The 16,441-nt window shown below is 40.5% G+C and overlaps 1 protein-coding gene across 2 annotated transcripts in view; it reads left to right on the top strand.

The window, feature by feature from the left end:
* The window catches only part of LOC109421746 (uncharacterized), a 200,347-nt gene that overhangs the window by 163,375 nt on the left and 20,531 nt on the right, over positions 1-16,441 (top strand). For both annotated transcript variants that reach the window (XM_062860034.1, XM_062860033.1), the window contains exon 11: positions 14,102-14,667. In XM_062860034.1, the coding sequence (XP_062716018.1) occupies positions 14,102-14,667 (566 nt within the window). The remainder of the gene's footprint in view (positions 1-14,101; positions 14,668-16,441) is intronic.

Raw genomic sequence — 16,441 nt, 5'->3', positions numbered from 1 at the left:
AATATTCCCCTCCTGATGCTGAGATTTTTGGACCGCAATACAGCTGTTCCGTCGGTAATTTGTAGGGACGTGCTCCACATCCCCATCGCGTGTTTCATCAGCCTGATGACGTTCTGTTCTACCTTATATAGACCTGCAGTACCTTAAGAAGGCACGAGTGCGGTACTGAGTCGTACGTCGTCTTGTAGTCGATGTACGCCATGCTCAGGTTCCTCTGCTTTTCAGTGTCTCACCTTGACTACATCTATGATGACCTGATCTTTGCAGCCTTGCGTATTCTTACGACACCCTTTTTGTTCCTCGGTCATCACGTTGTTTGCATCGCTGTGGATAGTCCTCCTCGCTATCACCGACGACAGCACTTTGTACAGACTCGAAAGGCACGTTATTGCTCTCTACATACTTTGCTGGATTAGCTGTGTTATGGTCCTTCGGCAGAAGATATTATTATTATTATTATATTTTTTTTATTCAATTCCGTAGCTCAAGACATACACATCTTATAATATTACATGTTTGAAAATGATGGATTTGACGTTAAGTTTACGAATGGATTTGGAATTTAAACACACCAAAATATAGCTTCACTAATGTCGCTCCACTACTAGTTCAGTTCATGCGTTCATAATCATACTAACTCTCAGATACGAACCAACCAGCCAGCCCCAAAACTTCATAAACTGTAGGTACGACAACCCGAACAGTTTGCCGAGTCGAATTAAGTTGATAGGAGATTTATCTAATTAGAGCTGATAAATACTAAATACAGCAGCACTTTATTTCACTTGCCATTTTCTCGTTCTACAAACCAAACCATCATTCCGTTCTGTGCAGATACGCCACACCGATTGACGTCAAAGAAAACTCCGAGCGGAAATGGAAACGGGAGAGACGTAATATCTCGGGTCGAGTTCGGTAGACAGGACGCCCACCCAACACACAAAATCACATTATTTCCGATTGCGGGCGGAGTGGGAAAAATTGAAACCGATACGCTTCACGCTGTTGTCGTTGCGTTGCGTTGGTTGGCTGTGCTGTGGACAACTTTTCTGTGTGACAAACTTCTTCTTCTTGGGAAATGGCAACAGCACCAAGATCGTTCGAAAACGATTCAAATGCTCAACATGTGTACAATACACAGCTATAGAGAGCAGCAAAAGGTAGCTCACGGCAAAGTGCTTTGAACTTGGTGGGTGATATGCTGGGGATGGGGTATCCTATCCTTGTGGGGTGAAATTGATTGAGTGTAAATGAACACCGAATGTGGCGTGTCGTATGAGCTGTAAACGTAAACAGTGTTACATTCACCGATGATGTTGGTTGTTTCTGTTGTTGGAGTGGGGGGAAAACTGCCAGCGAATTGAATACAGGGATAAACGTTTGAACTGCTGAAGCGGAGCGAATGTTAAACTGCTCCAGTTGACCCTTTGATCTTCGTTTTGCCCTTGTGGAGACACGGTTGGTAAGTCTAGGACTCGGTAGGACAGACAGATTTGAAGTCGTGGCATTCTACTGATTGTAATAGCATTATTTCCTAGAATTTATACGCGAAACTTGATTGTTGTTACAATAAATAGAATCATTGAGATTTCTTTAGGTTCCGTATTCAGAATACTGAATTTTCAACTAAATAAAAAAAGCAAAAACGATGCGAGCGCTGTGAGCGGGTGATTTGCGTACTACAGATTATTTGAATTAACCGTTAAAAAATGAAACGATGGGAAGTGAGTAGAGTGAGACGTCTGTTTGTGCATCAACATTCCCTTACCGTATCCCAAGATACAGTTACACTCACATGTGGTGTAGCGAATAAACGCGCCTAGCTTGCCTTATGAAGGCGTGGGTTTGAATCTCACCAAAGGTGCATGGTGCATGTATTTTTTATCGCAAATTCTCAATTCATTTTCTTTTTTTTATTGAAGTAATGAAGTATTTAATTGAAAATAACTTAGATCACCTACTGTCTAAGCCATCATAGAACATTTATTTGCGATCGCAATCCAGTCAGCAGTCTGTCCGTTCAAGTAGACACCATTTCATTCGACTGTTTGTTGATTTTAGCACTAACGGAATGGGTTTACTCTATGGTCGAAATGTTTTAGTAAATATCCGGAATTTATTTCCTCTGCTCTTCTCTCCGAAAACCTATCAATATACCAAACATAATACGGCTAGAATAAATATCCCCATTTGTGCCACATGGCGATTCCTCTTCCCCACTACTAAGCACACACACATTCACAATCCGTCTCCACTGCCCCTTTCCTTTCAGGCACTGCGACCACAGGCAAAACCTCGTGAGCCGGGCAGGAGGGGATGTATGTTTATCGTGAATTAGAGTGCCTGCTCATAACAGTTTAGTTGCGCATATAAAATTTATTACAATACTTTTGAGATATTAGACACGTTCTTTTACTTTGGCATCGAACTTCCCGGGAATGAATGGCACCGACGACGACGCTGCTGTGCTGGCTTGTTGGGGACCACCATTGGTCCCGTTCCGTTCCGTTGTTGGTCTGTCGGTGGGATCATTATTACCCCGGCCCCCAGTAGTAGTAGTAGTAGTTTGGTGCAGCAGTCGCGCTCTGTGGTTCAGCAAAACGCATAGCGTGACGACGACCATTCCCGGTTTTATTGGACGCAATTATTAGCTATTATTAGTGTTTATTATAAGTGCAATCACGTTGTTATGATTCTCTTTTTTTTTTGGCTTTTACCGTGTGGTTGCCATTTTATTTAGTGAATGTGTGTTTAGTTGCAATTGGCCGACAGCTTTCGGTATTGTATGATGCTAATATGTAAGTGTAATGGGTAGGGGAACGAAATCCGAAACGCCAAAGTGGGGTAAAATGGCCCAAATCGTAGAATCATTCCCGAATGTGATTTGATCATTAGTATAGGTAAATGATATCAAGATATGTTTGCATAAAACATCCTTCTAGAAGCCAGGCAGGCAAACCCACGGAAAATCTTTTGATTTCCCAATGCAAATTGACAATTATCGGTTTTTCGTGCTTGCAATTAAGGTCGTGTGTTTCCAAGGAAATTGAGAACACATGGAGGCGCATGGTCGTTGATGCCTCCGCTATCCATGTTAGGGGTCATTCAAACATGACGACCTTCGTTTAAAGGGGAGAACGTCTGTAAAAGTATGACATACCATGTATTGAGCATACGAACCGGAGCGACAGAGGGGTGAAAGCGGGTCTGAAATGCACAAAAAATAATGGACGTCATTTTTAATGTCGATATTAAGTGGCATCTGACCCCATGGCAAATGGCCTTTTTGCATCATTTCTATTTTACGAACAAATTTTTGAAATCGCTAAAAATCGATGAAAATGTATTAGTTTCGTGAATATTTCTACCGAAGTACTAAGCAAGTATTGTTTAGTTTTTGAATGCGTAACAAATGAGACTATTTATCACAGACAAACAGACGTAATACCTTGAACGATTTTCATGGAAATCCATCGCCCAGTTCACACAACCATCACCTGGTGGAAAAGTTGCACGAATCATTGTGTTGTGCCATATCGTCAACAGAAGGCGCTAGTGTGAAACGTCAAACGCATAGAAAAACGATGCGCACGCCTCTGGTTGTGAAAGCCACAACTATGAAAATTTAAAATGATCGTTAAAAGCGTGGTCGATGGAAATTTCGCAAGTGTTACGTCTGTTTGTCTGTGTATTTATCATTGAAAACTATGATTGCATGAAAATGGCATCTTACCTTACTCTATTAGCTTTAGCTTAGACTGACTGCTCATATCTATGGTTGCTACTCTGTGATTGACCCGAATCAATGACAGTTGCACAATGAATCAACTGAACAATTGACTGGGAGTGGTCAACATTCTCATTGTGCACGCTTCAGACACTCTCTTTAACGGTGCCATAATGGCGCCGGCCACGTCCTTGCAGCCAGGTTGGGAGAGGGAAGGAATGTTAGTAGCAACCTTTGTTGTGAAAAACCGCGTTTACCGCTGCGACTCCTCCAAAGGCTGCAGGATGGAATGTTTGTTAGTCGGGAGGGTATCGTTGGGTCTGGATTCACTTTTAAATGTAATATGACCTTTTGAAGTTGAATCATGACATGCAGACTGCAGCGCGATTGCTCGCTTCACGCGGAAAGCAAGCTATCGACCACCCGCATTCGGTAGTTGCTCAATATTTACTATAAACTATGACCTTCCAGCAACTGACGACATCTTCGACGGGCCGCCATCAGCATGGTTGACTCTGCGAGCGGGTCTAACCACCGCGTAAAACACACGCACGTACACACTCACCTACACGACGAAATCCATCCGGCAACTCATTAACTTACCTTACCCTATTAGTTAGCAAAACAATTCATCCAATGGAGATTCAATTAAAACAAATAATATAATGCTCATTATTAATCAAATGGAGGCATTTGCTAGTCGAAAATTTTTGATTGTTTTTTTGATTTAATTGTTTTTCGCATTGAAAACAAATACATTTATTTTGCAAATTTGCAAAATTATTTTTGAAAATTTGCAAAAAATAAGGAGATTGTCTTGAAACTAGATTTTCAGCTATAACTAAAAAACTGTTGAATTTAAAAATTATTGGACCACGGTTCCGAAATCAACATGCGATTGTGCATGAAAGATTATAATCTTTGATAGACGTTCATGACTTTCGTGTTATTTTGTAAACTGCTGTAATAATACTTATGAGATACCCTACATTTCATCCTACAGAAAGCTCTCCTGGAATAGGGTGACGTTGGGTATTATTGGGAGGTTTGAGGGGTGTTACCCACCAGTGGATCGCGACCCATAGTTTGAGAAACGCTGTTCTAGAATCTTTATAGCTTCGTACAGAATAGCCCGATCTTTTCCAAAATTGGACCACCGATACACAACTAATTGATCAACTTACAGTAAAAATTTCAGATTTTTCGATGCACTTTTCAAAAAGTTACAGCTATTTGAACATTTTTTGAAAAGTGAACATTTTGCCTGTCCCGATCATTTTGTCTATCCCCTGTACCAGCATCATTCGTTGTCTCTCCACAACTTAATGTCTATGCAGTCACAACAATTAATTTCCCCTTTTAGACGAAGAAGGTCGGGGGAGTGTCGCTCGCCAGTCAACACGTCGACGAAGACGCCAACAACAGTCCAGCCCTGCGAGTCAAGAAGTGTGAAAGGAATTTCACTCTGGAATGACGAAAATTTTCTAAGCACGGCCAACCCGCCCCAAACCCATCACCGGGCTGGATGGTGTGGGTGAATTTAGTGAGCCAGTCAGCCCCAGAGTCAGTGTAGGTACCTAGTGTGAGAAGTGCCGAGCTGTAGTTGAAGAATGTCAAACATTCTTGGGCGCAACGGAATGGAGCACTTCAAACACTGGTTGGATGTGCTTTGTGTGTGCGAAAGAAGTTGTTCTAGACGATGGCGAAGACGACGACTAAGATATGTTTCAACTTTAACTGCCTATTGGTATTGTATGTGCAATGTGCATACTTCATATAGTATGAAAGTAGGTGGAAATTCCTTCTGGTTTGGGGTGTGTGATTGATTGCTCTTGGAAAACTGCGATGGCCTAGATTCTAGGCCCTAGAATGTTGGTGAGAAATCACTCAACGCGGTTTACGATACATTTTATGTACTGATTGGGGGAATCGTTTGCATAAATTTGGCATCACCGAAGGAATCACTACTCAAAATCAAAACTCTCTTTGCTTGATTGAGGACCAATTTAATAGTTATTTATGTAACGAGTTGCAAAAAAATGTTTTTTTTTCAACACGAGTCGTACATTTATCCAACGAGGCTTGTCGAGTTGGACAAACACGAAGAGTACTGAAAAAAAAATAAGTTTTGCAACGAATTCCATATCATTTTATGCAAAGACTTTTTCATTATGCAACTCATTTCAGTTGCATAATGAACCAGTTCGGAAAAAGGCTATTATGATACCTAAATAAATTATATAAAAAAGCTAATTATGATACTGAATTGCATAAAAAAATTATAGCGTGCCCCTCTGAAAGCCCAAATCCGGCCCTGGGTACGAATAAGAATCTGAACGATCAAATAAATCCGGATTGAGTAAATATAACAGAGAGAATAACATAATCATACGCCTGTAGTACACACCCATTATGGGTGGCTGGCAATGGGTGGCATTTGCCATTTATAGCCCCACTGAAGCCGATGTATAAAGCAGCAAAAGGGATTATTACAAAATGAGGTTACATCCGACAACAGAGTCGAAGCAATAGAAAGTGGAAAGAGGGCGCTTTTATTGAACGCTTGCTCACTATCAGGCAGAGGCAGGCTTCCTGTCGGTTCGGGCAGGGTCCTGGATGGGGTGCACGCCAACAACAACTGTGGGAATGGGATCAAACAGGTGGCCCGAGGGGGTCGTAATGCTCAATTGAATAAACTTTCCGCTCAACCGTTTAAAAACATATCAATCAACAGCCGATTGATCCGCCTTAATGGGGTGGAAAATGATACACAGGTTGAGCGTGTGAATATGTGTGTGAAATTAACGACTGCTAATTAATTAATCACAAGGATAATACGCTGCTTGATGATTGGGTGCGATGGTTCAAGCTAGCAGTACACGGTAGGGAAATTTACATGACGCAGGATAAAAAGTTTATTTCCTGTTACATATCTACTATAAATGTATGTACTCTAGACTCTCTAGACAAGTAAACATACGAAATCCTTTTGTTTTCCTAGCAATACCCCTAGGAAGTACTTTTAAAGGGGTATTACCAGGAAAATAAATGAAAGAGTTTCTGACGGTAATTCTAGTGGAATTTCTGAAGAAGTCGATGTAGACCCCCGAATTAAATAGGACATTGATTTAAATTGAATTTGAACGAAATTTTGAATTCAATTTCACGGAAAATTTGTTGCCGAATTGTAAAAACAATATTTACAAATTCCCTCTATACAGGCTTATTATGCAGTCTAATTCCTCTGTAATTAACCAACTTTAATCTATGCCCTTTCTTGTAGATTGGGCACATGAGACCATTCAATGAGCTGGTGTGTAATTCTTTGTACTCCTATATTCATAAAGGAATCTGGTGGATTGGTTGATCTGATTCTTCTAGGCGTAAAATCGCAAATTGAGCAAAGCCTGCATCTCAGTTTAGTGTTCAGTGAGCACTTTTACAGTTATTTACTAAGAGCTGTCAATGACTATTTTGCACGTGTACATCGTGTGGCAGACACGAACATACTGTACGCCCAAGTCTAGTAAAACTCCGTTACGAAAAGTTCCTGAATCGACAAAGAATTGAATCTGTCATCCTGAGCATGGTCACCGCATTGGCTTTATGGGTCCTGGATTGATTCGGCCGGAATGTCGCCCTTTCTAGCAGCCTTGCTGTTTTCAGCTCCATCATCCAGTACTTGTGATTTCACTCCATCACTATCATCAACTACAGTGTATTAAACAATTGTCCGTACAGTAATGTTTTCATCAAAATAATAGGGGGACTCACGAAACAGATTAAATTGCTGCGTAAGCCATGATTTTCTGCATATTTGAAATGTTTCACGATTTTGCGAATAAAATAATCAAAGATTGCCTTGGTGATCGCGAAGTTTAATCAGTTTAATCAGTTTACGCTGTTTAGTGAATCCCCCTAATTTTTCATTGAAATGTTTATAACTTTATCAAACGTCAATCATAAACGCTGAAATTTTGACCAATCATGAACAATATATTAAAGCTCCATTGGTAAAATTTTGAGCAAGATCTAATTCTGAAAATTATTGAACTTTTAGTAAAGCTTGATAGTTTATTAAACAAAACTTCAATACTCTATAGGGTAGAAGCTTCAGTTTTGGCCAGTCCGGAGTTTTGGCCATAGTGCGGTATTGAGCCTGTTGCGATCTAAATCGGCGTAAATTTAATTTTTAATTGTAGATCCTAATACAATATGATGATTACAGCTGTGAAAACCACACGTTTTGATTAAAAACTAAAAGAAAAAAATATATTTCCTTAAAAAATCTGCTCCCATATATCTATTTTGGCCAGGTGGCTTCTAATTTGGCCACTCACATAAGAAATACACGTGATTGGCCAAAATAGAAACCAAACTTAAGAATATGGCCAAAACTGCGGCAGAGCTTCTATTTTGGCCAGTGGCACTTTTAATACGAAAATCAAGTATTGGCTTGATTTCTGCATTTTTCCTTCAAAATATAGATTGAAACCTTTCATTTGACGCATTGGTTGTTTTCATAGGATTATTGGTTATTTTAATAAAAATGATTTTCCTTAGACTGGCCAAAACCGGTGCCCGCACCCTATCTCAAAGAATATTGGATGAAATATTTTCAAATTTTTTTGAGGGAACACTAACACATAAACATTTGAAACTGTTACTGGGTACTCCTTCATTGTAACAAATCTTATAAACGGTCTTCCAACTGACTGCCATCAGTTTTGCTCATCAGCAAACTTCCATCTATGTCATTGCAAAAGGCGGACACTGGCGCAGTATTGTGCTGCGCGCCATTCACAGTTACATAAAACCTCCGCATATCGTTCCTATCCATCATACTTTCCGACACTTCAACAATCACACTCTCTTCGTGCTGCCGTTTCTTGCTGCGGTGGATTCGTTTCTGTTATGCTCTTCTTGCCACCAGGCTGATTGAGGCTGACCAGGCTATATTGAGTACTATAGGCTCTGGATTTCTGGCAGCAAAATGGCAAGACATTTCTGTCTAGTAGAGAGTCCTCTACGTTTCGTGGTAATATTGTTTGCGATACTAAAAAAAAAAAACATCAGTTTTCTATGATCGATATGATTGAATTCAAAATGTGGAGTTCGCGTGCGTGGGCAAGTGTGATGATCTATGGATTCCTAGTGATATCTCTCCATGAGCACCTTTGGAGATTTCTAAGGGATTCCAGGAGTTTCTTCTGGGACTCCCAAAGAATTCTTTATAAAATTCTTCCGGAGGTTCATTTTGGATTTCTTCAGATCTTCCATCTGGGATTCTTCTAGAAACTTTTTCTGCGATTCCTAAACAGGCTTTATCTGGGATACCTACGGGAATTCCTCTAGAAGTTCCTTCCAGGATTTCTTTCCTCAAGAAATTTCTTCTAGGATTCCTCCGGGTGTTCTTTTACGAATTCCTTCCATAGTTCCTTCTGAGATTCCCAAAGCATCTTCGTCAGAGCTTACAGCTGGGATTACCCAGCAATTTCACACAAAATTTCTTCCGCGATTCCTGGAGAACTTCTTTCTGGGGATGCTTCAAGATTTTCTCCCTGGATTCCTTCCGTAACTCTTTCCTAAATTCCTTCTACGATTTCTTCTCGGATTCCTCCAGATTTAAAAATTTCCTCTAAGATTCCTGAGATTCATCTAGGGAATCTTTCCGGGAGTCCTTCAAGAAAGTCTTCCGAGATCCCTCAAAGAACTTCCTCTGGGATTCCTCCTGAGGTTCTTTTCAGGATATTCTTAAAGATCCTTCCACGGTACCTCAAGGAATTTCTTCCGGAATTATTTGAGGGATTATTTCTGGGATTGCTTCAAGAACTCTTTCCGGGGTTACTGCGGGAATTTCTTCGAGAAGAGTTCCTTCAAGAACTTCATCCGAAATTCCTCCAGAAACTTCTTCCGGGATTCCTTCAAGAACTTACTCCGGGATTCCTCTAGAGATTCTTTTCAGAATATCGTCAGAGATCCTCCCGGGATAGCTTCAGAAATTGCTCTCGGGATTCTTCCAGAAACTACAATCCAGCATTCCTCCAGCAGTTCTGCTAGGAAATCTTTCGGATTCTTCCAGCAGTTTTTTCTGGAATTCCTGCAGATCCTTCTGGAACACCTCCGGAGGTTCGTTCTGGAATTCTTGCAGATCTCCGTAATGGAATCCCTTCAGGAGGATTTGATTAAATTCTTCAGTAGGGATTTTTATGGAATTCCTTATGTAATTACCTCAGTATCTTATGTAGTTAAGTAAGGAATTGCTCCAACAATTTCTCAATAAATTTCTTCAGTGGCTTTGCAAGATAGTTCACCTGGAGTCCTTTTTGGTTTTTCTTCTGTTGTTCCTTCCGGGATTCCATTTTCCAGGAGTTCCTTCTGGAAATCTCAAGAAAAACTTCTGAAAATATTCTAAAAGAAACTATTAGGAGTATCGCGGCAGGTATTTCCGAAGGATATCCGGAACACCTTGAGATATTCCGATAAGAATATCGTGAAGTTTCAGAAGGAATCTTAGAAAGAATTCTGGCAGGAGCTCCAGCGGAAATCTCTGAAAAAAAAATCTTGAAAGAATTTCAGAATTAACTTCTGAAGGAAGAAGTACCACAGAGAAACTCCTAAAAGAATCCAAGAAAAAAAATTCTGGGTAACTCCGAAAGAAATTCTTGAAGGAACCTGGAATAATCCCAGAATGAACTCCTGGAAAATTCCGGAAGGACTTTCTAGAGGAATCCAGGAACTCCTGGAAGAATCCTGACTTGAAAAATATATCATGTTTTTATTATGTTAAACCTATTAAATGCAGGATGATGTTAAACTAACTAGCAAAAACTACATTATACTAATCAAAATATGTTGTTATAAAAAGATCAAAATTATAACAAACTCTGATATTAATGTTAGGTTAATGATAACTAGTTTCGCTCATATTTTGATATAATTGTGTAACAATATTTTCTGAACGTCGAAGTATGGAACACCAAATCAATTTACAATGAGGTTTTGAATAACTTACATAATGTGATATAATTAAGTTATAACATTGTATAAACACCACAGATGTTATACATGATAACATTACAACGAGCTATAAATAACATACTTTATTGTAATTCTGTTATACATATTTTTGTAAGAATTTTCTAGTCTGGAAAATAGTCAACGGACAAGTATACAGAAGCGAATTGTACAAATGTAAAATGTACAGTGCTTTTTGGTTGCTTGAGCCAATAGGCGGAACGTGATGTCAATTGGTGAGCTCGTTCCATGTTGTATCTTAGATATTAAAAAGAGGCATATTTTTCGATACTCCCAAAAACGTTAAAATCTAGAATTTTGATATTCTTGCAGCTCTAAAAATCCAAGACAAACATTTTCACAACTCATCGGTTTTTGCGACCACCCTAGTGCTCGCATGACCCCTAGCTGTGTTACGCTGGCTCATCTGCCAAATCATCTGCTTCGGTTAAGATAATAGCCAAAAAAAACCTAAAAACCACCAAATGTTACACCCCGCTGCCTCAATTAGTCACGAAAGTAAGCTTATTTAAAATCCTCAAAATAACCTTCAACAAAAGACAATAAAATGTGTGTAGGTACCAGAGAAAACAGAGGATGACAACGAGATGGGACCGGGTCCGGGCTCCGGAACGGAAGAACAGAGAACAAAGTACCAAGCTACCCGCTTCATGACAGCTGAGATCATTTTCCACATCTTTCTCATCTTTCACTACATGGATGGCACTCAACTCGCGCCCGGGTTTGTTTATCCAACCGGAGAAGACTCACTTTTAACAAACAAGAAGAATCGAACTCGTCGCCATCGTCAATTGGACGTCCATAAATCACGTGGAAAATTATTTATTTCGACGTTCTACTCAACACGTTTCACCCCATTTGAAGAGATATGGGTTTAGGTTGGGTTGGGTTCGGTGCATCCCATGTGCGACGCCGGAAAAAGGGACCCGAGATCGGGCGGTTGGAAACGACACTCTACTGTTGTACAACACACAAAATTATTATTAATAGAAACGCGACCAGCTATTTAGCAGCTTGTCACAACTGTTATGAGTCAGCCATTTATCCTCCGACACTACTTTTTTTTAACGATACCCATCGACAGCGGGACGTTTATTTTACACACTCTCGGATAGATACAGTGTATCAAAAAATTGTCCGTACAGCAAACGCTTATATTGAAAGGCATTAATTAAACACATTTAAACAGTCAATAACAATACCATATTTATTTCAGTTATCAGACAAACATTGGGTCTTTCATATTGAACATTCGAATTCATACAAACAAAACATGAACAATGTTTAAAAAAATATCAACATAAAAAGGTAAAAAAATTGAATCAAAAAATTGTCCGTACAACGCAATAATTTCAGGAAGTCGGACTCAAGAAACCTTGTCAATATTTTGTGTGACCACCTTTTGCTGCAATCACACTCTGCAGACGCCTTTTCATCGATAGAGCCAGTTTCCGGGTAGTTTCGGTTGGGATTTTCTGCCATTCTTCCATCAGTACCTTTTTCAGCTGGTTCTTGTTCTGAATCGTATGTTCCCGGATTTTTCGCTCCAGATGGTCCCACAAATTTTCAATCGGATTAAGGTCCGGTGATTGGGGAGGGTGAGGGAGTGTTGATTTGACGTTGTACAGCAGCCATTCCTTGATTAACTTCGACGAATGCTTCGGATCATTATCCTGAACGAACCGGAAATCGGTCCCGTGGCCCAGTTTCTCCGCGCTTGCTTTCAAATTTTGCTTCAAAATGTCCAGATACATGAAACGGTCCATAGTAGATTCGATAAACGTCAAGTTTCCGGTACCGTTTGCACTGAATGCACCCCAAACCATAACATTACCGCCACCGTGCTTAACAGTTGGTCGCAGATTCTTCGGATTCAATTCGGTGTTTGGTTGGCGCCACACTCTAACCAGTCCGTCAGTTCCAAAAATGTTAAATTTACTTTCATCCGTAAAAATAACATTCTCCCAATACTCCTCTGGTTCGACCACATACTTTTGAGCATATTCCAGTCGCTTCTTAATGTTTTTGGCGGATATGAAAGGCTTCTTCCGAGCAACGCAACCTCGGTAACCTTTCTCACGGATTTTGTTTCGTACGGTTTGAGCGTTTACCTCAATGTTGCCGTACCGCGATAGACTGTCAGCCAGTTTGGGAGCACTCACCTTAGGATTTCGCTTGATTTCCCGAAGAATCAATCGGCTATGACGGTTTGTTAGCTTTGGTTTGCGGCCTCTTCCGGGAGTAGTCTCCAGCGATTTTGTTTTCTGGTAGTTTTGAAGAACATACTGGACCGATGATCGTGGACGGTTCACCACACCTGCTATTTCGGACAAGCTTTTACCCTCATTCTTGAGATTGACAATCAGTTTTCGAATGTCAACTGGGATTTTGCTGTGTGGAACGGCCATTTTCTGAAAAATACACCAAAATTCTTCAAAAATTGTCCAAAATTTATCAAAAACAAGTACTTTACCGATTCTGTTGTTGCAAACACTGGATACTCGTGCTGCGGGTAAGTTCGCTCGCGATAGACTGTCAAACGTTTGTTTACTAGACTAACTTCAGAGTAGGACGTAACTGTACGGACAATTTTTTGGCGTCAATTTCATGGGTATTTTAAGTAAATTAATTTTAAAATAAAAGTAACTAAAAATAAAATTATTTTGAATACATAACACCAAAAAAGACATATTTCTATGTTGAAAGAAGTAAACATGATGTTGATGTTGTTTTAAAACAAATGTTTTTTAGCTGACTTTTTCTCAAAGAGAGTGCTGTACGGACAATTTTTTGATACACTGTAGGTTAGAAGTTATATGGAGGAAGAGCTAGGCGAGGATGAGCGCAGGAGTGAACACATGATGTAGTAATTTGTCGTATGTTTGACTTAATTTAGATCCGATGGCCAGTGGATACCAAATAGAGAATTTTATAAATGATAACAAGTTGAAGAACAAGTTTTCTTTACGAATCTAGCATGTTGTGTAAACAAGTCGATATTTAGTTCTCAACAAGTGTGCGTAAGACATATCACTACGCCACATGGTGAGCTCGTTCCATATTATTGTAAATTACATCTCGATTAAATCATTGTTCCAAAAGAAAAATCGTTCAATTTGTGGCATATCTCTCGCGTCTGTATAAAAACAATACTTAGTATTTTGAAGTAATCGGTTTTTTACTCATTTTACAGTTGGTAAAAGAAGAGATTTATACCTACATGATAACAACGATATAACGAAATTGCTACTATCTCTGACACTACTTCAGTTATTCACCATCCACTACTTACTCGAACGTTTTAACTAACCTTCTTTCTTTCTCTCCCACAAACAGTTCCAACCAAGCTGGCGCAGAAACGTCCAGCTACCAGCCCAGCGCCGCCAGTTCCTTCGCCTCAGCTACCGATGCATCATCCGTCTTCCGTGTCGCCGCACTCCAATCACCTAGTGGGCTCGAATCACCTGCCGCCGTCGGCCGGATCGGTTCCCCCGGGGGCGCACGGAACTCCAGTAGGCGTGGTTCAGCCATCGCCCAATCCTTCGGCACAGAATACGTCCGGCGCGGGGGCCAACAGCGGCAACAGTCGAGGTTCCTTTGCGGCAGCCCTGCGTAATCTGGCCAAACAGGCCGACGTCAAGGACGATGAACCGGGTGGTGGTGGCGGCGGCGGCGGTGGTGGAGGAGGAGCAGGCGGAGGCGGTGGAGGTCCGGACCGAATGGCGAGCGGTGACGGTCGGGGGAACCCGGCGTCCCAAATGGACGTACGCCGACAGGTGGTGGACGGTCGGGATCTGAACGATTCGCGAGGAGGCTCTCTGCAGGAGAGCCGTGTGAGGAGCGCTGAAGCTGCCCGGGGCGGTGATCCGAAGAAGCGCTCCTCACCGCAGCCACCGGAGAAGGTAAGGATTGTGTATTGACTATAATATGTGTCTCTATTATACCTAAGGGTTATTTGCGATTTAGTAGACATTCGTAATTAACATCTTTTCGATCCGTCCGGTCGCGAAGTGTTCAGTAAAGATCCTTGTTTCTTCTGAATGAAAGCCCACAATGTAGCGACCGTGTACTTCCCGCGAATTAGTGACCTATTCCGATTTCCATCCACTCCGTCTACAAAGAAGATATCGGAGAGAGTCCATGCCTACGATTTCAAGAACTTATCGAGGGATTACGCTAGAAATTCTCTCCTGGATTTCGTCTTGAATTGCTTTTGGGTTTTTTACTTGAACTTTTTTCGTGTTTCTTTTTTCCCTGGCCAAGATCACAGGGTTCGACGGTATTAAAGTGAAGGATGTTAATTGTAATTCTTGTAATGAAAATATCACCTTTAACACTTTAATGCGCCTCCAACGGTTCATTGCGAACCGGCTGCTACAGATGGAGTATGGCTGATTTATCAGAAATGCTCGATAAACAGGAGGGATCTGCTGGGGCCTAGTAGTTTCTATACCCAGAAAACAGTTCCGGTCGATTGAGTCTGGCAAGGTTTCGAGAGTCGTTGTGAATCATAATGCAAACTTTTGTGTTTTGTGACGAATCTCGGAATCTTTTTTGAGTCAGCAGGCTTTGAACTATTTCCTGGGCTTCCCACTATTCGGTTAATTTTAACAAATATACTATACAAATACAAATTTAATTCAAATATGAAATAATTAGTAGTATCTCGCGTATTCAATTTACTAATACATAGTTCTCAATATTTGATGTGCTTTCGTGATTCACTTTTCTCTATAATTTTCAATATCAAATTAAAATAACTAAGAAACTAATAGTGGGAAGTGCAGCATTTAACAGTGCTTGCTTATAGATTCGAAGCTAACGTGTGATCAAGACGAAATCGACAAAAACTGACTACTTCGACTTTGACTAATGTAGACTATTTATGACAAATTAGATATTTTTACATTTTTCGACTGAGTGTATGAAAGGTTTTCTTTAATATGGACTTATTTGGACCGATGCTGATAGTGCTAGGGATGTGGACGAAAGACAACTTTCAAAGATAACAAAAACAATACAATAAAATGGACATAACAAATACATCGACTATCTAACAGATCATAGGCACACCAAAGATTACTGAATAATAGGGCATAGCATAAATATGAACAATAACATTCTTTAAACCTTGACATAATAAAAAAAAAACAAATACAAAATTGACCATATGACAAAACCGAAACTTTCACACCTTCTACCGTAACCTTCTGAGTCAGTACGCAACAGTGTCTTACTGGACGACATGTTCCGTGCACGGCTGGTGAACTGCTTCTGAAGGATTACGTCCTCTATCCTATCCAAAGGCCTAGTGAACTGTCGTTGTCCGCGCAAACGCGAGACGCTTGTGCGCACAGTGAAAAAAAAAAAATAAAAAAAAAAAAAACTTCCGTGTTTCTTTTTTAATATATGTGGGCTTCGTGGCTGTGCGGTTAGCGGCGGCAGTCGTCTAAGCTTATCGTAAGCCTTGTAGTGTGAGTTCGATTCCCGCTCCAGTCGGTGGAAACTTTTCGTCAAACGGAAAATTCATCAGTGGGCCACTGGGTGTTCTGTGTGTTGTCCGTTGTTTAGTGTAAGTAATGTGTTCAGTCTGTGCAGGTGTGAATTGTCTTTTAAATATCCTGAACATCTCTAGGGATTGTTTCTTGCAATTTTTTGGTGCGTCCCGACTAACAT

The sequence above is a fragment of the Aedes albopictus genome, chromosome 3 (assembly GCF_035046485.1).
Source record: "Aedes albopictus strain Foshan chromosome 3, AalbF5, whole genome shotgun sequence".
Lineage (NCBI taxonomy): Eukaryota > Metazoa > Arthropoda > Insecta > Diptera > Culicidae > Aedes > Aedes albopictus.
Note: the sequence above shows the minus strand (reverse complement) of the source record. Positions and strands in the feature narration are given on the sequence as shown.